Source organism: Hylobates moloch, unplaced genomic scaffold (genome assembly GCF_009828535.3).
Source record: "Hylobates moloch isolate HMO894 unplaced genomic scaffold, HMol_V3 SCAFFOLD_15, whole genome shotgun sequence".
Classification (NCBI taxonomy): domain Eukaryota; kingdom Metazoa; phylum Chordata; class Mammalia; order Primates; family Hylobatidae; genus Hylobates; species Hylobates moloch.
In genome coordinates this window covers 81459400-81486521 of record NW_026652290.1, presented here as the reverse complement: position 1 = coordinate 81486521, position 27122 = coordinate 81459400, and the positions used below count along the sequence as shown (strand labels likewise).

Below are 27122 nucleotides of genomic sequence, written 5' to 3'. Positions count from 1 at the left end.
AAAAAAATTCTAACTCTTTAGTATCCCGAAGAGTGACAGGTCATGTTCTTCAGTTAGTTTCCCTGTAAAGATCTAATGATACTCTTCATTTTAGTATCTTTTAAAGACCACATACTACTAGTTGTCAAGAGCCACAGTCAGGTAAGCCTTATTTTATCTTCAATGTAGTAATTTCAGAGCACAGTTTGAACAGAATTATCAAGGCTTAAATCCGAATTAAACCCCTAAAACAGGGCTGAAGCCGAATAATCCTATAAAATAAGTAACTCATGATAGCCAGCTTAAAAAAAAATACTAATACAAAATAAGGACTAGAAGAAACACCAGTTAGCTTATTTGTAATGACCATCATTTCGATTATTAGAGAAACGAGATTTCTAAGAAGGTACTTAAAGACATAGAAAATAAAAACAGAAAGTCAATGAGATGAGGTTTCTCTAACTTCCTTAATTTTTTTCCCAAAATGTTGCAGATATTAAAACATACTTCAGGAAAACATAAACTTTGTCATTACTGACAAAGTGCTTCTCTGTGGATTTACAACAGTTCATAATTTACTCCTTAGGCAAAGATCAGATTTTCATTGCTTCCTTTATTCAAACTCCCTTCAAAGAGGTCTAAAACAAAAAGCATATAATAAAAATCAAAGACCTCAGAAGTATGACCAGTGGGTGGTCTTCTCAAGGATGGACCTCAACCCTAGGTATTCCTGGCACAGAAAACAGAATGACGTTCTTGACGTTCTAAGGACAAAACTGAGATGTAAGCAGTTTTTCCTCATTTCATTTTGCACTTAATAATTTCCGAATAAACCCACATAGCTAATACCTAGGCTTATTATCTTTTTTCCTTTTGAAGATAATGTAAAATTCCTGTTAGACAACAGTCTTTCTTTAGCACCATGTAAAATGCTTTGCAGCTTAATGCTGTGGTAGATAGAAAAGATGAAAACAAGATGCCTGTCCTCAGCAGGCTTTTATTCACTTCAGTAAAGAAAACCAACGTTGTCTGGTGCCCATTAGAAGCATAAATTCCAAAAAATGAAAGATCCTTTTGCAGTGGAATAATGAGAAAAGACTTCACATCCAGAACTTGAACAGGCTATCATAGTACTTGGGTGGACCAAAATGAAAGAGGGTAATTAACATGAGAAGAGGCTGGGAGACTAGAATGAATACACCAACATTAAGTAAGTGCGTGCTAGCTACCTGCCAGATACTTTGCTAGGTCTTTTCATATCAATGAATAAGCATACACAGACAAGGGTAAGTAAACCTGGCTGAATGACCTAGAAGTTTCGTGCTAGAAAACAGTAAGGACAAGGCTACAAGGAAGAGATGAATCCAATTACAAATGACTAGTGGGCTTGGCAGTGTAGTCCATGAGCAGCTGAACAGAGAAGAAAGACCAGGCTGACAGCCTCCCAGTGGATAATCAGACTACATGAAACAGATTTAACTCAAACCACTTACAAAATTAATAACAATAAAATCAGAAACAATTTCAAAATTTGATTTTTAAAATGAAAATCTCTGAATTTTCATTTTAAAATGAAAACCTCTGAAAACTCCAACTCAATTGCCTATTAGATACCACTGAGTTTCTATTTAAGGTTCACAAAAAGGATAATGGATGTACAAAATAATTTTTTAGAGGTAACTATTAATTTTTATTGCATTTTTTTCTAGTCTTTTCCTTTTTTTGACTCATAATTTTTTTAAAAAAACCTCTTAGCAAACTTGGAAGAGACAAAAACTTCCGTAACATCATAAAGAATACCTATAAAAACCCAACAGGCAAACATCACAGACAATAGTGTAGGGTTTGTGTGTGTGTGTGTGTGTGTGTTTTTAATCCTCTTTAAAATCAGGAACAAGATAAGGATTCCTACTGTCACAACTTCTACTGAATTCTGTTCTGGAGCCCCTATCCAGCACACTAAAATAAGAAAAAATGAAAAGTGTAAAAAATATGAAAGAGGCCAGGCACGGTGGCTCATGCCTGTAATCCCAGCACTTTGGGAGGCTGAGGCTGGTGGATTGCCTGAGCTCAGAAGTTCGAGTCCAGCCTGGACAACACAGTAAAACCCCCGTCTCTACTAAAATACAAAATACTAGCCGGGAGTGGCACCATGCGCCTGTAGTCCCAGCTACTCGGGAGGCAGAGGCAGGAGAACTGCTTGAACCCAGGAGGCAGAGGTTGCAGTGAGCCAAGATTGTGCCACTGCACTCCAGCCTGGGCAACAGAGCAAGACTCCACCTCAAAAAAAAAAAAGGATGGTTCAACATACACAAATCAATAAACGTGATTAAACGTGATCCATCACATAAGCAGAACCAATGACAAAAACCACATGATTATCTCAATAGATGTAGAAAAGGCCTTCGATAAAGTTCAACACCCCTTCATGCTAAAAACTCTCAATAAACTAGGTACTGATGGAACATATCTCAAAATAATAAGAGCTATTTATGACAAACCCATAGCCAATATCATATTGAATGGGCAAAAGCTGAAAGCATTCCCTTTGAAAACCAGCACAAGACAAGTATGCCCTCTCTCACCACTCCTATTCAACATAGTATTGGAAGTTTTGGCCAGAGCAATCAGACAAGAGAAAGAAGTAAAACCATAAAAATCCTAGAAGAAAACCTATGCAATACCATTCAGGACATAGGCATGAGCAAAAACTTCGTGACTAAAATACCAAAAGCAACTGCAACAAAAGCCAAAACTGACAAATAGGATCTAATTAAAGAGCTTCTCCTCAGCAAAAGAAACTATCATCAGAGTGAACAGACAACCTACAAAACGGGAGAAAATTTTTGCAATCTATCCATCTGACAAAGGTCTAATATCCAGAATCTGCAAGGAACATAAAAAAATTTACAAGAAAAAAACAAACCACTCCATCAAAAAGTGGGCAAAGGATATAAACAGACACTTCTCAAGATATTTATACAGCCAACAAATATATGAAAAAAAGCTCATCATCACCAGTCATTACAGAAATGCAAATCAAAACCACAATGAGATACCATCTCATGCCAATTAGAATGGTAATCATTAAAAAGTCTGGAAACAACAGATGCTGGAGAGGATGTGGAGAAATAGAAACACTTTTACACTGTTGGTGGAAGTGTAAATTAGTTCAACAATTGTGGAAGACAGTGTGGCAATTCCTCAAGGATCTAGAACCAGAAATAATATTTGACCCAGCAATGCCATTACTGGGTACGTACCCAAAGAATTATAAATCATTCTACCATAAAGACACATGCACACGTATGTTTACTGCAGCACCATTTACAATAGCAAAGACTTGGAACCAACCCAAATGCCCATCAATGATAGACTGGATAAAGAAAATGTGGCACATATACACCATGGAATACTATGCAGCCACAAAAAAACAATGAGTTCACGTCCTTTGCAGGGACTTGGATGAAGCTGGAAGCCATCATCCTCAGCAAACTAACACATGAACAAAAAATCAAACACCGCCATGTTCTCACTCATAAGTGGGAGTTGAACAATGAGAACACATGGACACAGGGAGGGGAACATCACACGCCGGGGCCTGTCGGAGGGTGGAGGGCAAGGGGAGGGAGAGCATTAGGACAAATATCTAATGCATGCGGGGCTTAAAACCTAGATGACAGGTTGATAGGTGCAGCAGACCACCGTGGCACATGTATACCTATGTAACAAACCTCACGTTCAGCACATGTACCCCAGAACTTAAAGTAAAATAAAAATTTAAAACAAAAAACTCTTATTGTTTGCAGGTGACATTATGGACATATAATCTACAAATAATCCACAAATGATTAAAATAATAGAGTTTAGTAATACGGATGAATATAAGATAAATATTTAAAAAGCAGTTATATTTTTACAGCCCAGGAAGATAAAGTTCAAAAATGTAATTTTTATAAAGATGGATTTACAATAACATCAAAAATTAAAATGCACCTTGAAATAATTTAATAAAGACATGTAAACCCTTTTATGGAGACAGATTTTTTAAAGCATTTTTAAAAATTCTTTTTCATTGACAAATAATTATCCATATTTATGGGGTACACAGTAATGTTTCAATAGATATAACAAACAGTGATCAGATCAGAGTAATCAGCTTATCCATCATTTCAAACACTTATCATTTCTTTGTGTTAGGAACATTCAACATCCTGCTTCTAGCTGTTTGGAATTATTTATATATATATATATTATTGCTAACTATAGTCATCCTACTGTGGTAAAGAACACTAGAGCTTATTCTTCCTATCTTGCTGTAATTTTGTATCCTTTCACAACTCTACCTATCTCCACCCTCTCAACTACTCTTCCCAGCCTCTAGTATCCTCTGCTCTACTTTTTACTTCTTTGAGTTCAACTTCCACATGTGTGAGAACATGCAGTGGTTAATTTTCTGTTCCTGGCTTATTTCACTTAACATAATGTCCTCCAGTTCCATCCATGTAGCTGCGAATGACAGTATTTCATTCTTTATTATGGCTAAATAGTATTCCACTCTGTATATATACCACATTTCTTTATCCATTCATCTGTTGTTGGACACCCAGGCTGATTACGTAGCTTGTCTATTTTCAATAGTACTGCAATAAACATGAGATTGCAACACTATTCAATCATGGGGTTGCAGCACTCTATCTCTTCAATATACTGATTTCCTTTTCTTTGGATAAATGCCCAGTAGTGGGATTGCTTGATCATACGGTATTTCTATGTGCAGTTTTTAGAGGAATCTCCACACTGTTCTCCATGGTAGCTATACTAGTTTACATTTCCACCAATAGGGTGTAAGAGTTCCCTTTTCTCCACATTCTTGCCATCACTTGTTATTTTTTTGTCTTTTTGGTAACAGCCATCCTAACTGGAATGAAATGATATCTCATTGTGGTTTTGATTTGTATTTCCCTGATTCGTGATGTTGAACATTTTTTCATCTATTTGTTCATCATTTCTATGTTTTTGAGAAATCTCTGTTCAGATCAATTGTCTTTTTTTTTTTTTTTTTTTTTTTTTTGCTGTTGAGATGTTTGAGGTCCCTGTACATTTTGGACATTAATCCTGTCAGATGAATAGTTTACAAATTTTTTCTCCATTCTGAAGTTTATCTTTTGGCTCTGTTGTTTCCTTTGCTGTGCAGAAGGTTTTTAGTTTGATATAATCCCACTTATTTTTTGTTGTCTATGCTTTTGAGGTCTTATTTATAAAAATGTTTTCCCAGGCCAGGCGGTGGTTCATGCCTGTAATCCTAGCATTTTGGGAGTCCACGTCGAGCAGATCACCTGAGGTCAAGAGTTTGAGATCAGCCTGGCCAACATGGTGAAACCCCATCTCTACTAAAAAAATACAAAAATTAGCCGGGCAGGGTGGCACATGCTTGTAATCCCAGCTACTCAGGAGGCTGAGGCAGAATCGTTTGAAGCCAGGAGGCAGAGGTTCATCTGAACCCAAGACAGCGCCACTGCACTCCAGCCTGGGCGACACAGCGAGACTCAAAAAAAAAAAAAAAAAGAAAAGAAAAAATATTTTCCCAGATCAATGTCCTGAATAAATACCACTATTCAAGTAGTTTTATAGTAGTCTTTACCATTTATTGTTTTGAAGGTCTTTTATCCATTTTGAGTTAATTTCTGTTTTTTGTTTTTCTTGTTTTTTTGTTTTTGAGACTGAGACTTGCTCTGTCACCAGGCTGGAGTGCAGTCGCGCCATCTCAGCTCACTACAACCTCTGCCTCCTGGGTTCAAGCGATTCTCCTGCCTCAGCCTCCCGAGTGGCTGTGACTACAGATGCACACCACATGCCCAGCTAATTTTTGTATTTTTAAGAGAGACAGGGTTTCACCATGTTGGCTAGGATGGTCTCGGTCTCTTGACCTTGTGATCCGCCCGCCTCGGCTTCCCAAAGTGCTGGGATTACAGGCATGACCCACAGTGCCCAGCCTATTCATTTTGAGTTGATTTTTGTATAAAGTGAGAGGTGGGTCTAGTTTCATCCTTCTGCATATGAAGAAAGCATACTCAGTTTTCCTAGCACCATTTATTGAACAGACAGTCCTTTACCCAATGAGTGTTCTTGGAGCCTTTATTGAAAATCAGTTGGCTGTAGATACATTAATTTCTGGGTTCTCTATTCTGTTCCACTGGTCTACGTGCCTGTTTTCATGCCAGTACCACACTTTTTTGTTGCTACAGGTTTGTAGTATATTTTGAAGTCTGGTAGTATGTTACTTCCAACAAAATAATTTTTAATAACATACATCTCAGGATTTTTATAAAGGAAATTAAGATCAAAATGCAAGAAAAATACAGTGATTTCTGTTCTTAAAATTTAAAGAACAGAAATTTAAATTCTAATCACTTATCTTTTTAAAATTAGCATATCCTACTCCTAACTTTTCATAAAAAGTATCTCTATAGGGAAATTAACATGTTTTATGGACACACAGGGTATAAATTTCCACAGGGGAAGAAGCTACATGCCATGTTTCCAGGCATGTATAATTCACCAACAGACTAATTAGCAGATCTAAATGCTCATCTAAAGCATAAAACCCATAAAAAACAAATATAAATATATTTTAAATCTACCCTTTATCTAGAGAAGGTAAATTCTGAAATGTACTACTAATACAAAGTAATTAAACACAGTTCTCTTACTTGTAAAATGGAGCTAACACTAGAACCTACTTCACAGGATTATTGTGAGAAATAAATAAGATTATGCATTCAAGCGTTTATCAGAGTACCTGGCAAAGAGTAGCAAACAATAAATGTCCATTTTATTTTTATTTTATACTATAAAGTAGTGAGACTTAATCCCTAAGCCTTAATTTGAATTCTGACTTTAAGACACAGCCACTTTTTTTTTTTTTTTTTTTTTTGAGTCGGAGTCTGGCTCTGTCGCCCAGGCTGGAGTGCAGTGGCACAATCTCGGCTCACTGCAAGCTCCGCCTCCCGGGTTCACGCCATTCTCCTGCCTCAGCCTCTCTGAGTAGCTGGGACTACAGGCGCCTGCCACCACGCCTGGCTAATTTTTTTGTATTTTTAGTAGAGACGGGGTTTCACAGTGGTCTTGATCTCCTGACCTTGTGATCCGCCCGCCTCGGCCTCCCAAAGTGCTGGGATTACAAGCGTGAGCCATTGCACCCAGCCTAAGACACAGCCACTTTTAATTTCACTTTGGTTAAACAGGATGTTTTACAAAAGTTTACACTTCAGTAAAACAGTTAATGTTTTAAACTGTATCTTCTCTCCTACAGTGAATTCTTACTAACTTTTGGGATTTCTTCAAAGCTCAAACACTGTTCTCGTACATAACAACAAAGGTAATAACTTTCTACCACTCAGATATCATCTTACCAGAATGTTTATTCTTTGCTTTCTAGCAAATTCTTAGCCATGAGCTATGTTAACTGTTGCCCTGTAGTCTGACTTTTTAAAATGAATTTCTGTCTGGTATCCCCTATTGTATTTCTAAGCCCTTTGAGGTCACAGAACCACATATTATGTACTTCTTTATTTTCCCACGATATCCTTGTAGTAAGGCAGTCAATAAATAGGATGTGGTTACACGCACAACTTCACTTCAAAGCTTAAAAATGGGAACTTGCATTGAGTGCAATTCAACAAAATTATTTATAATTTCTAAAAAATAAACTTTGGCAAAAGAAAATACAAAAGAAATACAATATCTTTAAGACTTGTGAATAAACATATATCCCATTTGTAGTTCATTCCAGAAAATCTAAAATAATAACAAAAGACACTACTGAGGGAATACATCAATGTAGTTAACTCTGGGCATCATAAAAGTTACAACAGAATCTAACAGAATTTTTAGGCCGGGCATGGTAGCTCATGCCTGTAATCTTAGCCCTTTGGGACACTGAGGTGGGAGGATTGCTTTAGTCCAGGAATTCAAAACCAGCCTGGCAACATGGTGAGATCCCGTCTCTACAAAAAATACAAAAATTAGCCAGGAGTGGTAGCACACACCTACAGTCCCGAATATTTGGGAGGCTTCAGCCCAGGAGGTTGAGGCTGCAGTGAGTCAAAATGGAACCACTGCACTCTAGCCTGGGTGCCAGAATGGGACACTGCCTCAAAAAAAAAAAAAAAAACAAAAAAAACTAAACTAAAAAAGAACGTTTTAAAATAGCAATTTCTAATAGTTGGCAATCTTACTCATCTGACTTCTGTGGCGATAATTACTGGAGGGGGAAAGCATGAATGAAAAATCTACCTAGTAGCTTCTTTTTAGGAATATTAGGGAAATACATATAAACTTAAGTTCATACAGTACTCTAGGTGGAGGAAGCTGTTTTAAAAAATCAGTAGGCACTGGGTATCAGATAGCCCATGAAAAGAGAACCAACAAAATGTAACAAGCAAAAGCTCTACATCAGCAAAACATCAAGTTTGAAAACTCCACACACATCAACTAGTCAGGAAGTTGTGAGATAAGGTTGTGTGTACTGCTTACTCTTGAAGGGTCTCCACTTACATCCCTCAAAGTTGGTTTTATCTCTGCCTCTTGTACAGGGACACTATGAAAGAACCTTTCATTATGTGATTACAGTGAAGGAGGAAAGTCAGACATGCCTCTGAATGAACACATTTTCCTCCTGGAGAAACTGGTGACAGCACACTGCTTCACAAGAAGAGCTCTAGGGAATCAATCATTTAAGAAAAAGTTCAGTAGCAAGTCATCTTACTGTCTTGTTGCTTGTGAAAATTTACCTGGATATGGGAAATACAGAAAATTAAACCTAAAGGAAAATTAAATGAGCAGCTCACAACAAAGGCAGCACTGTGCCATGTCAGAACACAGGCTGGCAAGGAGAAGAACTGGGTTCCTGTTCCAGAGCTGCCACAAACTAGCTTTGCAATCTCGGGAAAACCAGGTAACATCCAGGGTTCAGCTTCCTCTTGTCCAAGAGAGCTGGATAATATCATCTCTATGATCCTTCCAGCTCTAATGGTTTGTGAATATAGCACTGAAAACGCAGAATTATAAACAAGCCCCGTTTCTTCACCCCACACAGTAACAAAAAACCCCAAATTGTAATCCCCCTACCTTTTATACTCCTATATGGGGGATTTAAGTGGCCATCCGTTTAAACAAGGAGCTGTAAAATCAGGATGATCTTAAACGGACTGTCATCTACATTCAAGTCATCAAATTTCAAAATAGAATCGAATTATATTTTAGAATGTATGGAATGGCTTTCTTCATCCATTGAGAGAAAAGTAGATCACAGTTATTACTCTGAAGAATAAGAAATGCAAGTTCCACATTCTCCCCTGTAACTAGGGTTGCATTCTGCCTGCAAGTCACTTTACTGCCTCCGTGTATTCAGGTGGCAGTCACATTCACCTAAGGCTTGACTCTTAAATTCATAGTTTTACCACTAGGCACAGCATATCTAGCTTTGCCAGGGCAACTATGCCCTTGGAAGGGTGTACCTCAGGTGTGGCCCAGCCATTCCAATGTAAATGATGTTCTTCTTTGTCATTTATATTTTTAACTCTTAAAGGTTTTAAGCACATGTAAGTATATTTAATTATTATTAATTTAAAGGAAGTTCATGGGGCAAAATGTTATGTTTAAAAGCAGGAATCCTCCAGTAATGTAAATAACACTAATTTCTTGATGACTTTGGATTTTTCTTGACTCCTAAACTGAGACATTTCTTTAGCTAAAGTCAGCAATACAAAGAATCAAGTTTTTCACAGAGGACGGGGTTCCAGTGTTAGAACACTGCTATTACCATATACATTTCATCGCTCACTCAGTCATCAGTTTCTTCTCACACCTATGTATGTGAGGTTACCATGTGAACGGCAACATAGAAAAATGACTGGACCCCATTACAATGGAAACTAATGTTTTACAGAAAAACAGTCAGGATCTTATTTTTTATTCAAGTAGTCACTGGAAGAATTCTTTGGTTTATAAGAACCTGTCTTTTTGTGATAATTATTATTATTATTTTTTTTTTAACAAACATCTGTTTTATTTTACATTAATTCCCAATTTTAACACGGCTGTCGCACATAAATTAAATACATAAGATTTGGGTGCTATGTAAACGGTGTCAAGGCAAAATAATGTTCATAGGAAGTTTTCAGGTCTTAGTTACAGTAAAAGCAAAATACATTTCCCTTAATTTGTTTTTTAAACACTACCCAACAAACCCAAAAAACTAAATGTTTTAACTTGTCCTTGGAAAGAGAAGTTGGGAAATCAAAGGCCTCTAGCACATGTTTACTTCTTAGCAAGATGGTGAACATCAGTGAAGTAATCATTAATCATAGCTGGATTCCTCAGCAAAGATGTTGGCATTGGCACTATAGCCAGTCACCAGCAATGACTGCAAGTAACTCTAGGACACTAACGCCTATTTGATTTGGAAGAGAATAAGGAACATAATGATGCCTGAAGTGTCCTGTGCACCTTTGCCTTTCTTCATCTCAAGGCCTTGCAACATCACAAGCCCAGCTGTTAACCAGATGCATGCAACAAAAGCCACGGAGTGTGAGAAAAAAAAGTATTAGCATTATTTTCATGGAACTAATCATGTGGTTATTATAGAAATAATCAGCATTAGCATACTACAATATTTGTTTTGTTCTTGAATTGTAACACCCTAGGGAAAAAGTTGCCTTTATTTTTAAAAAGTTAAAAATGAAAGTACATGTTATATATCTTTGCTGAAAAATGGTGGGAAATGGATTTGTCGAAACCATATGGAAAGGAAGAAGGAATCAATTAAAAACAGAAATCTAATAAATCTAAAATATTTCCAAATGAGATGCTTGTGGTAAACTAACTTCTTGTAAACACTGCACTCAAGTCACTTGAACAGTCCCAGATGGTGAACTAACTTTGTGGTCTTAAAACAAAAGTCAGCCAAAAAAACCAAGACTACAACTTTATTATCAATGCAGTGGGAAACATGAGATCCATAATCAACAAACATGTTACTTTTTTTTCTTTCCAAAATTTAAGAGATTTGTGGAGTTTTACTAAATAAGACAATTTTAAGCTAAAGTTTAAGTCTGTATGTGAAATGGAGAAATAAAAATGAGAGATAATATTACAGTTAAAAGTGAGGTAAAATCTAGTTATTTATATACCTTAGAAAAATATTTCTAAAAATGCCAGTTTTGAAATGTATTATAAAGTCTAACATTCTAAATTACCATGAACTTTCTTCAGTTGACATTTGTATGATTTTATTCAAGAAAAATTTTAAACCTTTTTTTTAAAAGTTGGGTTATAAAAAACGTTTGTGATTTATGGGTTGACCAGAAATTATACATGGTGGAATAAACATCTGCCTTACCTGCTCCACCGTCAATAATCCATCAGAAGATTCTGGCACAGGCTGCATGGGCAGAAGCTGGCACAACGTGCCTAAAAGTAAAGCAACTTCCTTCATACTTCTCCAACAACATACCAACACCATCTGCGCAGTTACATCACATGTTTTTACTTCTTTACCTTAAACAAACAAAAAAAAAAACACAACTATTGCAACCTTGATTACTCATATCCCAGGTTTCTAAAAACAAGCTTATTCATAATTTCCCCAAGAATAATCTGCTTGAACAAACCCTATTTGTCATGTTATATTTACTCAGAAGGAAAGAAGCTAACATTTGTCAAGCATGTGTTATGAGAACAAATCATGCTAAGTTTTTTTTTTTTTTCTTTTTTGGAGACAGGGTCTCGCTCTGTCACTCAGGCTGGGGTGCAGTAGCATGCTCACGGCTCACTGCAGCCTTGACCTCCCAGGCTCATGCAATCCTTCCACTTCAGCCTCCCTAGTAGCTGGGACTATAGGTATGCGCCATCACACCCAGTTAATTTTTGTATTTTTTTGTAAAGACAGGGTTTCACCACGTCACCTCCTGGACTAAAGCAATTCTCTCGCTTGGGCCTCCCAAAGTGCTGGGATTATAGACATGAGCCACCATGCCAGGCCCAGTATTTTAATTTATTATTTTCAAATTAAATTTTAAAATAAAACACAATATTGTTCCAAAACTCTGCCTCTCTGTCATAAAGTATGATATGGATGACTATAATAAATACACTCCTTATTTATTTTGGTGAGGGTGTCTGTTGCATTAGTAAAGGAGTAGAATATAACTTTTAAAATCAAAGGAAAATACAAATTATCTTTCAAAATATATTTAATTCCCGTGGCCAATAAGCTATATTTACCCTTACTTACTCTCTTATTCTAGTTTTAGGAGTATTTTTGGTACTGATATTTTTTTAAAATCCAAGATGAACTATTATATTAAATAAAAGAGCATGCTGACAAAATGGTACTTATAGGGTAATCTCATTTGTGTTTTTATTTAAAAAGCCCAATGCATTAAATGGATAAGTGTACATACACATAAATATATAGAATAAGTATAAAATAATATATTGCACTAAAGAAGGAAGACATGGAATTGGAGAGGAAACCTTGGAAGAATTTAATTTGTTTTTAATTCATATTTACCTCTGTTGTTTGAAACTATTACAATAGGCTATAATTACATTTATATGTTATTTTGTGTAATTTAAAAATTTAAGTGTGGAGATAATTTTTTGCAAGACAATATCCCCACCTAGTGGAGAATGTAGAATACGTAATACATCACTAAGAAATTGCTGCTTCTGATGACGTTTTACAGCACTGCAGAAAATTCAGTAACAACTAATGATCAAACAAGATGTAAGAACTCAAATTCTGGAAGCTTGATACAACAAAGCAGCTCCCATTTTACTAATAAGGTTTGTTTCCTTTAAAAGCCTGCTTGACTTTAAGAACTCTCACAGCAGACAATGAACCACATTGCTGGGAGAAGTTGATTGCTGCCCAAACTCAGGTTCATTACATAGCACTGCTCTTACATCACGTGGGCTATCAAGGCAGGTTTTATCACTCCAAGGCTTTTTGTTCTAACAGCTTGTTCGCTGCACAACAGCACCTAATAGTCTGGTAAAAGTCTTATAAATGCATTCCTAAACCCAAATCTTTCCCAAAACCAAATTTTTAAAAAACTTTATTTTCTAGAAATGTTCTGCACAGATTTGCAACCTCTGATTTACTATATAAAAAGGGCATTCTGTACATTTTACTTGTTACTTAAACATGAATTACAGTATCCATTTTATACAAGTTACCTTTGATTTCTGTAGAAGTATCAATATTCACCACACTAGCATTCAAGTCCTTCACATCAAAGCTATCACGTTCTTTCAATATTTTGGCTTGGTTAAAATAATCATTAGTATCTCGAGGCTGAATCTCATTCAGAATCATCTGTAAGCGGTTTGCTGACTCTGAGGGAAAGAAATGAGTGTACATGAAACCCAGTAACACATCACATGCCAGATTTCCCTTGGGTATACTTACTCAAAAAAATCTATAATTTTCAATACTTAATAATCAGCTCTATTAGAAGGGACTAACAAGGTGGATAATATAAAAATTATTTATAGAGTTTTCATGATGCTTGAGTGTATTTTTAAAATATGGCAATTTAGACTGAAATATAACAACAAAAAAAACTAACTGAAACTGTTCACAGGACAAAGGCCGCCATGTCATCTACACTGCTTTTCTTAGTGTTGTCTAAATATCTCAAATATGGTGCTAATCATGTCAAAGAAGTGCAATAAACTTCAGTAAATTTAGTTTTAAGAGGCTATTTCTCTATGAAAGAAAAATGAAGCAGGCAACAGAAAAGTAGAAAAAAAATCAGTATTTGATTTAAAATATAAATAAATAATAAAAAATAGAAAAGAGGTTATTTCCCTATCATAATACAAGGTATCAAAGTTTAAAGACAGAAAGGTAAAAAGACATTTTTAAAAACCCATCAACAACAAAAACAATCTTTTATAGGACAGGAATATCATAAAGACTCCACAACTTTGAAACACATTATGTAACATACTGCTTTCTAATTATAATTTACAGTCTTCATATTACATTAAGTTTCATTTTTATTCCCTAAGCACTCACTGGATTAGGAAATGTAAGCTCCATGAATGCAACACTTTGTTCATTACTGAGTGACGAATGCCTATAACAGAAACTGGCTCACGGCAGAGGTTCAGGAATATGAGTTGAAGGAATGAATGGATGGCTAGGTAGTAAGGAGTTAGCCAGGCTCAGATTTTCAAAACTGGCCATGGGTAATCATCTGAAATCAATTAATAAATCGAAGAACCAGTATTTATTATACATCTATTATTTTGACTTATATTTAGGTACTATGGGAAATACAAACACTCAAATTACTATCATGATGATTCAACCAACATCTTGTTCCTTCCTGGAATTTTGTCAAAAATAAATTTCAACAGCCATGAAAAACTAACAATGACCCCAAAAGAAACCACGCAAAGACCAAGAAAAGATCAGAGAATAAATTTTTAAGAATCTTATCCATTCAATTTTACAGCTTTCAGGGGAGACTTTCCTCAAGCAATTCAGAATGTATGGCAGATAACACAGGGAAGGAGCTGCAAAACTGAAGACAACCAGAGGTAAAAAGGCAGGCAGAATGAAGGAAAAGTCTGTGGAGCAAAGACAGTTTTTGAGACCAACTGATACCTGAAAACTCTTCACTAATAAAGATAATGTTAGCATCCTCTGTAGGATCTACCCACAGTAGGTAACAGAAATATTCAAGATTTCTCATCCAGAATATATGGGTACTTTGCTGACCCAAATATTAGCTATAAGATTGCATGTTCCTTACTCTTATGCACTGCTCAAGCAGAAAATCTAAAGCGTCAAAATTTGGTATTTAAGGCCAGCACAGTGGCTCAGGCCTGTAATCCCAACGCTTTGAGAGGCCAAGGCAGAAGGATTGCTTGAGGTCAGGAGTTCAAGAGCAGCCTGCACAACACAGGAAGACCCCATCTCTACCAAAAAAAAAATTAATTAAATAAAATAATTTGGTATTTAGACTAACATCAGGCTAAATAAATGTCTTACTATCGTGAACCATCACCAATCTTCTAACTCATTTTTAGGAAAGAACAAAACCTAATATTCTCTGTGCAAAACACATAATTCCACATTACCTTAATTATCAGCCCAAGGTATTTCAGCGTATGGTACAGTGAGTATTTATGATACAGTCAGTTTTTCTAATACAAGCCTCTCTTTGCACTCTAAAATACATTTACAAACTTTATTTCAAACCAAACATAAATATATTTCAAGATTTTTCTGTGTATTAAAGGGAACACTCAATTTTAGTACAGGTTAAGCATCCCTTATCTGAAATGCTTGGGACCAAAAATGTTCTCAATTTATTTTTTTGAATATTGGAATATCTGCGTTGTACTTAATGGCTGAGCAGCCCTAATCTGAAAATCCAAAATACAGATGCTCCAATAAGCATTTCTTTTGAGCATCCCATTGGTGTTCAAAAAGTTTCAAAATCTAGAGCATTTTGTACTTCCAATTTTCAGATTTGGGATGCTCAACTTACACAGTATTATACAACTCAAGTTACCCTGGGGTAGAAGGTACTGTGCTCATCCCCTGGTTTGGGAAATTTTTTTTTTTTTTTTTGCTACTTTTTAATAGTTAAAACTATTGCTAAAAGGCAGAAATACCACAAATAATAATAATTCTTTTCTCCTCAACTTAGCTTTTATATCTCCCCAAAGAAATACTTAGAAAAAAAAAAAAAGAGGTAAAGACATAATAATCAAACCACAGCACTCTAGCCTGCCTTCTTCATTTGCTAACCTGAATCAGTGTCCATTGGGATGAGGCCTTCAGGTGATGAGCTCTGAATGACTGGAGACACCACAGTGGAAAGCCTGTAGGACATCAAAAGGAGCTTCTCTACCACAGGTCTCCACTCGCTCACCAACTGCAGGCTGCTGCAACAAGGACATTAGGGAAATTTATACTAAAAGCAAAAATTACATTTTAAAAATGAAAATTAGATAAAAGGAGTTGAATTTGTGTTTCAAAATTGTTCAATATATAAAATATGTGAGACATAAAAATACACACAGATATGTATGTTTTTAAATCTGATTTTCAATTTTACTCAAAGCAATTGACTGCATTCCTTCCCCAGGACACATTCCAACCAGAAGTTAAAGCTCAGAAATGAATGGATTTCTGGGACAGGAGGCAGCTGAGGAAATCCTTACTTTAGAGATAACTTCTGCAAAGCTCCTGTTATACAGTGGACTCGCCCATACATTGGAAATGCTGCTGCTGCCTGAAGCAGAGAATTTTCAGCCTGAGATATTTCTTCCCCAAGATTTTCCATCAAGCATTTGATAACTAGAAAAAGCAAACAGAAAATCAAAGTAATGTCAATTTTAAAACATTTGTAAATGTACAAACAGCAAAACAGTTCCCATTAATATGGCCAACTCAAATGAACTTTACACTAGAGTTTTTTAATCAAAAAGAGATCTTTCAGGGTTATCCAACAGGGTGGCTCATTTCTAGTTAAGGCAGAACTGAATGTCTTTCCCTAAACTGCCTGTATCCATTATAGCATTCACTCTTAGTCCTTCCTCCTAAACATTCTCTCACTAGGGTATCAAACCCCAGGCTGATATGGCATGTGCTAATTGGACAGCAGATGGCTTTCAAATTAAAAAAGAAAATAAAGAACAGCTTTTCTGAGATGTAATTCATATGCCACAAAATTCATACATTTGAAGTACACAATAGTTTTTATTAGTCACATATGTACAACCATCACCATAATTAATTTTAGAACATTTCCACTGCCCTCCTGCCACCAAACCAAAAAAAAAAGAAAACTTACCTGTTAGCAGTCACTGCTCTCCTTGCACCTCTACCCTTCTCCAGCCCTAGAGGATCACATATTGTATGATTCCATTTATATGATACGCCCAGAGTAGGCAAATCTATAGACAGAAAATAAACTAGTTGCCTGGACATATCATATAAATGGAATCATACAATATGTGATCTTTTGAAACTGGCTTCTTTCATTTAGCATAATGTTTGCAAAGTTCATCCAGGCTGAAGCATGTATCAATACTTCATTCCTTCCTATAGATGAGTAATAGTTCATTATATAGCCATACCACATGGATATACCACATTTTATTTATCCATTAATCTGTTGACAGACGTAGATTGTTCCCACTTTTTGGCTATTACGAATAATGTTGCTATAAACATTCTTGTACAAGTTTTTGTTTAGATGTATGTTTTCATTCCTCTTAGGTATATCCTTGTTATGGACTACATGTTTGTGCTCCCTCCCCCACCCCAATATTGGTATGTGGAAGCCCTAATCCCTAATGTGATAATCGAAGATGGAGACCTTGGAAGGTAATTAATAGATTAAGTCATGAGGTTAGGACCCTCATAATGGGATTAGTGCCCTTATAAGAGCAAAGACCAGAGCTTGCTCTCTCTTCCTGCCATGTGAGCACACAGCAACATGGCCATCTCAGAGTCAAAAAGAGGCCCCTTATCAGGAACTGGAAACTTGATATCGGAATTCTCTACGTCTAAAATTATGAAAATAAAGGTCTGTGTTTAAGCCACTTAGTCTATGGCATTTTGTTACAGCAGCTCGAGCTAAGACAATTCCTAAGAGTGGAACTGTAGGGTCACATGGTAACTCTATGTTTAGCCTTTTGAGGAACTGCCAGACTATTTTCCAAAGCAGATACAGCATTTTACAATCCCACCAAGAGTCTATGCGGGTTCCACTTTCTCCACATCCTCATCAACACTTGTTATCATCTATTTTTTAAATTATAGTCATCCTATAGGATGCGAAGTGCTTCCTCACTGTGATTTTGATTTGCATTTCTGTAACGGCTTTTGATGTTGAGCACTTTTTCATGTACTTATTGCTCATTCTTCTTTGGAAAAATGTCTATTCAGATTCTTAGTCATTTTTAAAATTTGGTTATGTCCTTTTATTAGTGAGTTGTACAAGTTCTTTATATATACTAAAGTCCCTTATCAGACATAGGATTTGCAAATATCCCATTTTTCAGGCTTTTTCAATTTCTTAATGGCATCCTTTCACATACAATAGTTTTAAATTTTGATGAAGTCCAATTTATCTTTTGTTTCCTTTTGTGGCTTGTACTTTGGAAGTCATAACTAACCATTTATTAACCCAAGATCACAATGACTGACATCTATGTTTTCTTCTAAGAGTTTTATAGTTTTAGCTCTTATATTTAGGTCTTTTATTTATTTTGAGCTAGCTTTTGTATATGGCATAAGGTAGTGAATCTAATTTCATTCTCTTGCATGTACATGTCCAGTTATACCAATATAACAGACATCTCCCCTCAACGCCTTGGAAAGAGAAGGTTATATTCTAAATATTAGATTTGGTAAAAACAGTAAATTATTATTCAGAACATATAAACGAACTCCTAAAAATCAATAAGAAAAAGACAAACAACCCTATAGAAAAACTGGACAAAGGACATCGACAGGCATTGCATTGTAGGGAAGAGTAAATGGCTTGTAAACATGGGAAAAAATAATTATATTAGTAATCAGGTAAATGTAAGATGAAACCACAATGAGATATCATTTTATATAAATTTTTAAAATCTGACAATAGCAAATTATGATGATGATGTGATGCAATACAAATCTCAGAATTCGTTTGTGAGAGTGTAATTTAAAAGCCTACTTGGCATCATCTCATAAAGTTCAAGATGCACATACTTTGTGACCAGGTTATTCCATTTGTTTACCATAAACTCTTAGACATGTGCATTAGAAGATATTAATATACAGGCTGAGTACCCCTTATCTGAAATGCTTGGGACCATAAGAGTTTCAGATTTTATATTTTTTCGGATTTTGGAATATCTGCATCATACTTTGAACACCCCAAATGTGAAAATCCAAAATCCAAAAGGCTCCAATGTGCATTTCCTTTGAGTGTCATGTTGGGACTCAAAAAGCTTTGGATTTCGGACCATTTCGGGTATTGGATTAGGGATGCTCAACCTATATGTAAAAGATCTACATAAGAATGTTTACATTGGCATTATTTATTTAGGAAAAAAAATCCATCAACAGGAGAACGGATTCATAAATTGTGGTAAATCTGTACAATATATAAAGTAAGTACTACTGAGAAAATTCAGTATCATGTAAAACTGAATAATATGTAATAATATATACACCAACGGCAATATTATTAAAAAAAGAAGATAAAAATTAATATAAAATACAGCCAGGATAAAGGAAAGGCTTCAAAGATATGAGTGTTATTGTATGACTTAAGTGTGATCACCTAGCTTGTGAATAAAACTTGCGAACTTTTTACATTTTATATATATTACGTGTGTGTATATATATATATATGTAAGCCTTCTATATTTAAACATTCTTTGTATGTTTGAAATATCTCATAAAGTCCCAAAATGTCTTGAATTGAAAGCCTTTATGTGAAGCATGCACTCCCTATTCACCTCAATTGCAGTCTTCTTCCCACTGTCTCAATAGGGTCTCCTTTTAAATCCAGCTATGAAGCAATTCAAGTAGGCAAGCATCATCCTCCATGGTACTGTCATCTCTCTATCTCCAGATCTCTGGCCATATTCCCACCAGAAGTACCCATGGCCTCCTCTTTTTCTCCCATTACTAGTTCTCTTTTTCATGGCTGTTTCCACCACCTTGGAAATAATCATTTTTAACTCTCTTTCTATATCTGATCTCCCTTTTCCTATTAAAAAAAAAACCTTATCTGTCCTTATTTCTAGTACAATTCCAAAATGAAGACTGACTAGCATAAAATTAAGTACATGAATCCCCAATCAATATTTGTTGAAAATCACTAGATCTGAACAATCTCAGACCCTAGGTTTTGGAACTGGCTATTTGGGAAGAGAAAAAGGCAGGGCTATGACAGTTAATTAAAACATAAACCCTGACAGAAAAAGGAACTCTGCCTATATAGAAACAATAAAGATGGTCTGTCTCTAGTCACAGTATAATTTATGTAGGGAAAAAAGCACACTTTTGGTGGAGAAAGAGGTCATTCACATTTAAAAAGAGCTTTATTAATAAATATTTGTATATGTACTTATTCAACATAAATCCTCTGTTTAGAAAAAAGTATTATAGCTGAGTAAAATGTTCATTTGCATAATAAGAACCCATGGTGCTCTTATATGCTGACAAACTTTTAAATAAAAAACCACAAAGTATATGTTTAACCATTAAATATTCTAACCAAATGAATACTGAGACTAAGCTATTGGTTTTGATAAGCACAAACATCAATACAAACCCATTAATGTGTTCCTTTCCACCACAGCAGCAGGCCTATCTCCATTATCTTGCAGAGTTAAGTAGGCAGACAAGGATGACGGTAGAGCATCCTGCCAGATTAAGAAGTTCAGCAGGTAGGAAGCTGTCACACAGTCGTATGGTTTGGTGCTTGTGCTGAGCTCCAATGCTGCCTGAAATAAGCCTTGTAGTTTCTCCGAATCCTAGAATAAAGCGCAAACTCAGTAACTGTCAAATTAAAGATCTCTTTAATTTAAAAAAATAGTAAATTGTTTTAAAACACAGCCTGGAGCTGGGTACAGTGGGCTCAAGCCTAGAGTCCCAGCTACTCAAGAGGCTGATGGAGGAGGATTACTTGAGGCCCAGAGCTCAAGATCAGCCAAGACAACATAGTGAGACCCCATCTCAAAAAAAACAAAAAAAAAAACATAGGCTGGGTGCGGTGGCTTATATCCGTAACCCCATCACTTTGGAAGGCCAAGATGGGAGGATCACTTGAGGTTAGGAGTCTTGAGATCAGCCTGGGCAACACGGTGAGCCAAAAAACTTACTCTACAAAAAATCTTAAAAATCAGCTGGGTGTAATGGTGCACACCTGTAGTCCCAGCCATTCAAGAGGCTGAGAGGGGAGGATCACTTGAGCTCAGGAGTTCATGGCTACAGTAAGCCATGATTGCACCACTGTGCTCCAGCCTAGGCAATAGAGTGAGACTCTGTCTCTATTAAAAGAAAAAAAAAAAAAAAACACAGTCTGGCATATAATTGTAACTCAATATAAACATTAGTTTCCTTTCTCCCTGAATATAGGTGAGTTTTTTATTACAGTAATTAATGATTATTAATCAGCTGGAAATAATTTCAATTGGGAAATTCAACACTGATAAAACCTTTTTTTAAAACTGCTTCTTTCTTCAGCAAAAGTGTACTTGTCCTGTAGAATTTTGCTATGACTACAGCCAGACTATCTTTACTATTTCTAGACAGGGCAGTTCATAGTCTCTCAGGGCTTGTTTCACCTGGGCATCATATGGCTGCCCTTCTCCCTTCCTCCTTCCTATCCAGGTAGTTCACTGGAGAAAACTGCAAATCCCTTGGGAGGCTGTACCTGGTGAAACTGTGTGTGTGTGTGGAAAACAAAGTGATCAATTCAGCCTCAGAAATTATGCATCAGAGCTCCCACACCTATATCTCACAGAAACATCCACTCACATAGCCTGTCCTAAAGAAGACAGAAGAAAGGACAGTTTGCTGTTGTAGTCACGGAAAGGTACTGGGCTGACAACAGAAGACATAAGTCCTAGTCCCAGCTTCAACAACTGGCAAGCTGTGTGTTCACCAGTCTGGAAGTCAGGGTTTGGCTGCTCAATAATATTCTGATTCTACTAGGATTATTCCCTATCTTGTGTTAGGAAAAAATAATTATATACTCAATTTTGAAGTTGATTATAGGTCTACAAATTTTGATGATGTTTTATAATTTCACAACAGTAGATATCAAATGTGCTGATTTAAATATCTGTTTATTTCAATTTAAATTCTTTACCATTTGATATGTTTATTTTCTATGACCTAAATAAAAAACTTAAAAGTAGTGGCCAAAGTTCAAGTTTAAATAAGTATAAGAAAGAACCAATTAAGCATCTAAGCCATTTTTTAACTGACAGTTAAGCCCCAGAACTGTTTTATTAATCATTAGTAAGAAAGATAATAAATAGCCTTTGAAGTCTAAAATGTCTTTGTTCCATCATCTTAGGTTAATCGACGTAAGTACTCGGTAAGTTTCAGTCTCAGTTTAGCTATTGCTGGTTGAAAAACCAGAAACATCCTCTCTACCTCATTTACACTCAGTTTCTCAAGTGTATGAAAAAGGGAGATTATCTCAAAAAATACAAGTTACTGTAAGCGATGTGTTCTGATCGAACATTACACGTCCAAGGGAACAGGGGAAACCACAGTTAACTAAAATCTACCAATAATCTTGTAAACAATAAAACCTACCACCTCCTACACCTCCCTTTTTATCAAAGCAATAAAAACAGCAAAGCTCACTGATTTGTGCCTTATTTACTTTTTCATATTTCCTCCTTTCCCATTAACCCCGAAATAGTAGAGAGGTATTGATGATAACTGAAAGAAACAGTCCAAAAACATGAGAAGGCAGATGCAAAGCACATGAATAATCCTCAGATTGCTTAATCTGCTGATAGAAAGTTTCCATGCACATACCACATTTATACTAGAAAAGTCCTGATACCTGAAAATGTACAGCTGTTTTTGATAATTTCATCAGAAGATCAAATGCTAAAATTTTCACGTCTTCAAAAGTGCTGGTAAAACATTCCATTAGTGTTTGGAAACGACCAACATCAATATCATGACTCAGCTGATACACTGTATAAATTCTGCCTAAAAATATTTTAAAAACAAAAAGATTTAAAAGTGAACAAAAAGAAATCAATCTTCTGAAGTTATTTGACCAAATTTATAGAAAATAAGTACCAAAAAACCACACTTCATACTTTACCCACGATAGCTAAAACAGTAACCTTTCCATTAATTTATTTCTTAAAATGACAAAATAAGTACTACAGTTCTCCAAATTAAAAGATTTTTAAACCATTCCATTATCTTTCGAAAGATATTATATAAAAGATTCCTAAGTTATTGTTAAAAATAAAACAAGTAAATTTAGAAACATATCTTTTTAAAAATCTTAATAAAACTTCTTAACCTAGAATACAAAGTCCTGGCCAGGCTCAGCGGCTCACGCCTGTAATCCCAGCACTTTGGGAGGCCGAGGTGGGTGGATCACCTGAGGTCAAGAGTTTGAGACCAGCCTGGCCAACATAGTAAAACCCCACCTATACTAAAAATACAAGAATTAGCCAGGCATAGTGGCACATGACTGTAATCCCAGCTACTTGGGAGGCTGAGGCAGCAGAATCGCTCAAGGCCAGGAGACAGAGGTTGCAGTGAGCTGAGATCACGTCAGTGCACTCCATCCTGCGCAACAGAGTGAGACCTGGTCTCAAGAAAAAGCAAAGTCCTACTGTATCTTAGAGTGAACTGACATAGAATGATCAGTATGATGACATATCCTGATAGACTTACTGGGAGTCAAAGATAAAGAAGGAATCTTTTGGCCCTTCAGGGAAAAGCTCAATTCATCGACAAAATGCAAAAAATTAGACTGGCTTCACTCATCCCTATAACAACATGTAGTGCTAAAAGATAATGGAGCAATGCTTACAAAATCCTCAGGGAACGAAGGGATGAAGAACTTTGCCTATCAAACTCTTATTCAAGTGTAAGAACAATAGAAACATTTTATAATATGCAAGAAATTAAGAACTACTTATCTCCAGAAACTCTTAGAGAAAAAGGAATTTCAGCCAACCAAGGGTTGAAAAGAAAAATTATCCCAAAGAATGATGGCAATCACTGACTCCACTTAACTCTAGGATGAAGACTCAAGAACTGTGGAAAAACAGGTTTCATGGCAAAATGTGAAGAACATTTAAAAACATTTCACAAGTGAACTCCTAATGAAAACTGAAAACTTTCTTATGCTTAGTTAATTTGAGGAATATAAATTGGGATACAAACTTCTCATTTAATCTTAATTTACAAGTTAGAACAACCCTATGAAATTTCTAGAGCCTACACCTGAGGTTTTTGTTACTTCCTCAACAACTCTGCTCAGATTTGCTTCTTGTTTTCCAATCTGAGTGCTTTTTATTTTTTTCTTGTATAATTGCTCTGGCTAGAACTTTCAGTACAATGGTGAACAGCAGTGGTGACAGTGGGCATCTGTGTCATCTTCCTGATCTTAGGACAAAAGCTCTCAGTTTCTCACCACTGAGTGTGATGTTACCTGTGGTTGTGTTACAAATGTCCTTCATCATCTTGTCCTTCCTATTTCTAGTTTTGCTGTGTTCATTTTTTTAATCATAAAAGGGTACTGAATTTTGTCAAATGCTTTTTCTGCATAAATTGAGATGATCACATGGTATTTCCACCTTCATCTTAATGTGGTGTATTACATCGACTATTATTCTTAAATTGACCCACCCTTACATTCCTGGGATAAACTCCTCTTACTCATGGTATATAACACTTTTAATATGCTGTTGGATTTGGTTTGCTAGTATTCTATTGAGGGTTTTTGCCTCTATATCCATAAGGGATATTGGTCTTTGGTCTTTTCTTTTCTTTCTTCTTTTCCTTCTCTTCTCCGTTTTCTTCTCTTTTCTTTGATGAAGTCTTGCTCTTGTCACCCAGGCTGGAGTGCAATGGCGCAATCTCAGCTCATTGAAACCTCAGCCTCCTGGGTTCAGGCGATTCTCCTGCCTTAGCCTCCTGAGTAGCTGGGATTACAGGTACCTGCCACCACGCCCAGCTAATTTTTTGTATTTTTAGTAGCGACGGGGTTTCACCATGTTGGCCAGTCTGGTCTTAAACTCCTGACCTCAGGTGATCCACCTGACTCGGCCTCCCAAAGTGGTGGGATTACAGGCATGAGTCACCACACCCGGCCGGTTTTCTTTTAAGTGTCCTTGGTTTTGGTATCAGGGTAATGACGGTCTTATAAAATGAGGTAGGAGGTGTTCCCTTCTCTCCAATTTTTTGAAAGAGTCTGAGAAGGACTGGTGTAATGCTTCTTTAAATGCTTTGTAGATTTCACCAGAGAAGTCACTTGCCCTGAACTTTCTCTTCTTCTGTGAGCCTTTGGAATACTGATTCAATCTCTTACATAGGTCTGCCCACATTTTCTATTTCTTCTCAAGTCAGTAACTGTCATGTTTCTAGAAACTTGTCCATTTCATGTAGGTTATCTAACTTGTTGGTGTTACAATTGTTCACTGTATTGTCTTACAATAATTTTTATTTCTGCAAACTTAATAGAAATGTTCCTACTTTCATTTCTGATTTTAGTTGTTTATACTGTCTTTCTTTTATCTTAGTCAGTTTAGCAAACTTTGTCTGTTTTGTTGATCTTTAAAAAACACAATTTCTGGTTTCGTAGATTATTTTTGTTCTTCTGTTCTCTATTTCATTTATCTCTGTTCTAATCTTTTTGTTTCCTTCCTTTTAAGTTTGTTCTTCTCTTCTAATTGCTTAAGGTGGAAAGTTAATTCAAGATCTTTTAATGTAGGCATTTACAGCTATAACTTTCCCTATAAGCACTGCTTTTGCTGCAATGCATAAGTTTTCGTATGTTGTATTTTTGCTTTCATTCATCTCAAAATATTTTCTAACTTCCTTCATGATTTATTCTTTTATCCAACAGTTGTTTAAGAGCTTTTTTCAAATCTGAAGCCCTTTATGACACCACTGTATGAAGCCACTAACACTCTCCAGCCTCCTAGGTCTTCTATAAATCCCCCTTATCTTCTTGAAATATTTTTCATAGAACTTATCTACAGCTTGTACATACATAATCTACATAATCTTATATCTACATAATATATACAAATTCTATGTATTACTTGTTCATTACTGTCTCCCTTCACTGAAACACAAGCTCCAAAGGAAGAAGCACCTTGTTTGGGACTGTGAATGTCCTCGCTGTTTGACATATAATAAGCACTAAATTAATATTTGCTGAACAAATCCTTTTAATCTAATTGTAGAATTTTTTACCATCAATATTGTGGCATTTGATTCCACATAAGAAAGATGCATGCAACTTATTCTTCTTGGTCTAGGAAAGGCAGAAACCATTTGACTAATCTCAAATCAGTCCTATCACTGAAGTTCTTCAGATGATAAAGAAGGATGAATTTACATCTCCCTTCCTGTACTTCAAAGTCAAGGTTCTTAAGCCTCCTTTAAAAGTAATGCCTACAGTATGGCTTGCTCCATTTGCATTACCTCCCAGTTGTCTAACATAATTACGATGGCATAAGTCACTGCCCAATTACATGCAACTCATTCATTAGAAAGATGACTCAGTGTTTTCATTTTTAAAGTACATTTAAATGTATTAAATTACTCTCTTGACTGAAAAATTATAGGTACTCTTCAGCCTAGTTTTATTTCCCACACACTTAGATGCAGCTACAACTACATTAAATGTGCAGGAAACTTTTTGTTATATGGTTGAAGTAATCAATCACTGTAAGGTAAAAACTTATTTTCTAAATTAAGTTGAAGTACTATTGAAATTATATGAACTGATGGGAGACTCCTGCATTCACTGAATGCTGTAACAAATTACCACATACTTGGTGCTTAAAACCACAGAAATCTATTCTCTCATAGTTCTGGAAGCCAGAAGTTCAAAATCAAGGTGTCAGTAGGGCCATGCACTCCAGAGGCTCTAAAATCTGCTCCTTGCCTCTTCCAGCTTCTAGCAGCTGCAGGCATTCCAGGCCTGTAGCCATATCACGCCAATCTCTACCTATGCTGTCGCACTGCCTCCTCTTTTGTTTGTCAAATCTCTCTCTGCCTCTGTCTTGTAAGGATACTTGTGATGACATTTTTGGTCCATCAAGATAATCTAGAATTATCTCACCTCAAGATCCTAAACTTAAGAATATCTGCAAGGACCCTTTTTCCATGTAAGGTTTGCATTCACAGCTTCTAAGGATTTGAAGTGGATGTGTTTTGGAGACCATTTTTCAGCCTGCCATCCCCACTTGAATAAGGTGATCATATTTCTTATTATAAAAACTGGAACAAGCCAGTATCATCAATACTCTAATAGGATGCCCTGTGAAGAACACCATTATCACCTATGCAACATTCCTGCAAAAATGTACAGCATGAATCAAAC

General features: G+C 36.0%; 1 protein-coding gene across 5 annotated transcripts in view; it reads right to left on the bottom strand.

The window, feature by feature from the left end:
* Positions 1–27122, bottom strand: part of THADA (THADA armadillo repeat containing) — a 359204-nt gene that overhangs the window by 300705 nt on the left and 31377 nt on the right. For 3 of the 5 annotated variants that reach the window (XM_032177807.2, XM_058428959.1, XM_032177808.2), the window contains 6 exons: positions 22599–22750; positions 20346–20547; positions 16231–16366; positions 15815–15951; positions 13225–13383; positions 11384–11541 (listed from right to left, as the gene is read on the bottom strand). In XM_032177807.2, coding sequence (XP_032033698.1) covers positions 11384–11541; positions 13225–13383; positions 15815–15951; positions 16231–16366; positions 20346–20547; positions 22599–22750 — 944 coding nt within the window. Of the gene's footprint in view, positions 1–11383; positions 11542–13224; positions 13384–15814; positions 15952–16230; positions 16367–20334; positions 20548–22598; positions 22751–27122 lie in introns of those variants that run through there. The other 2 variants (XM_032177809.2, XM_058428960.1) reach the window with 2 other exon arrangements.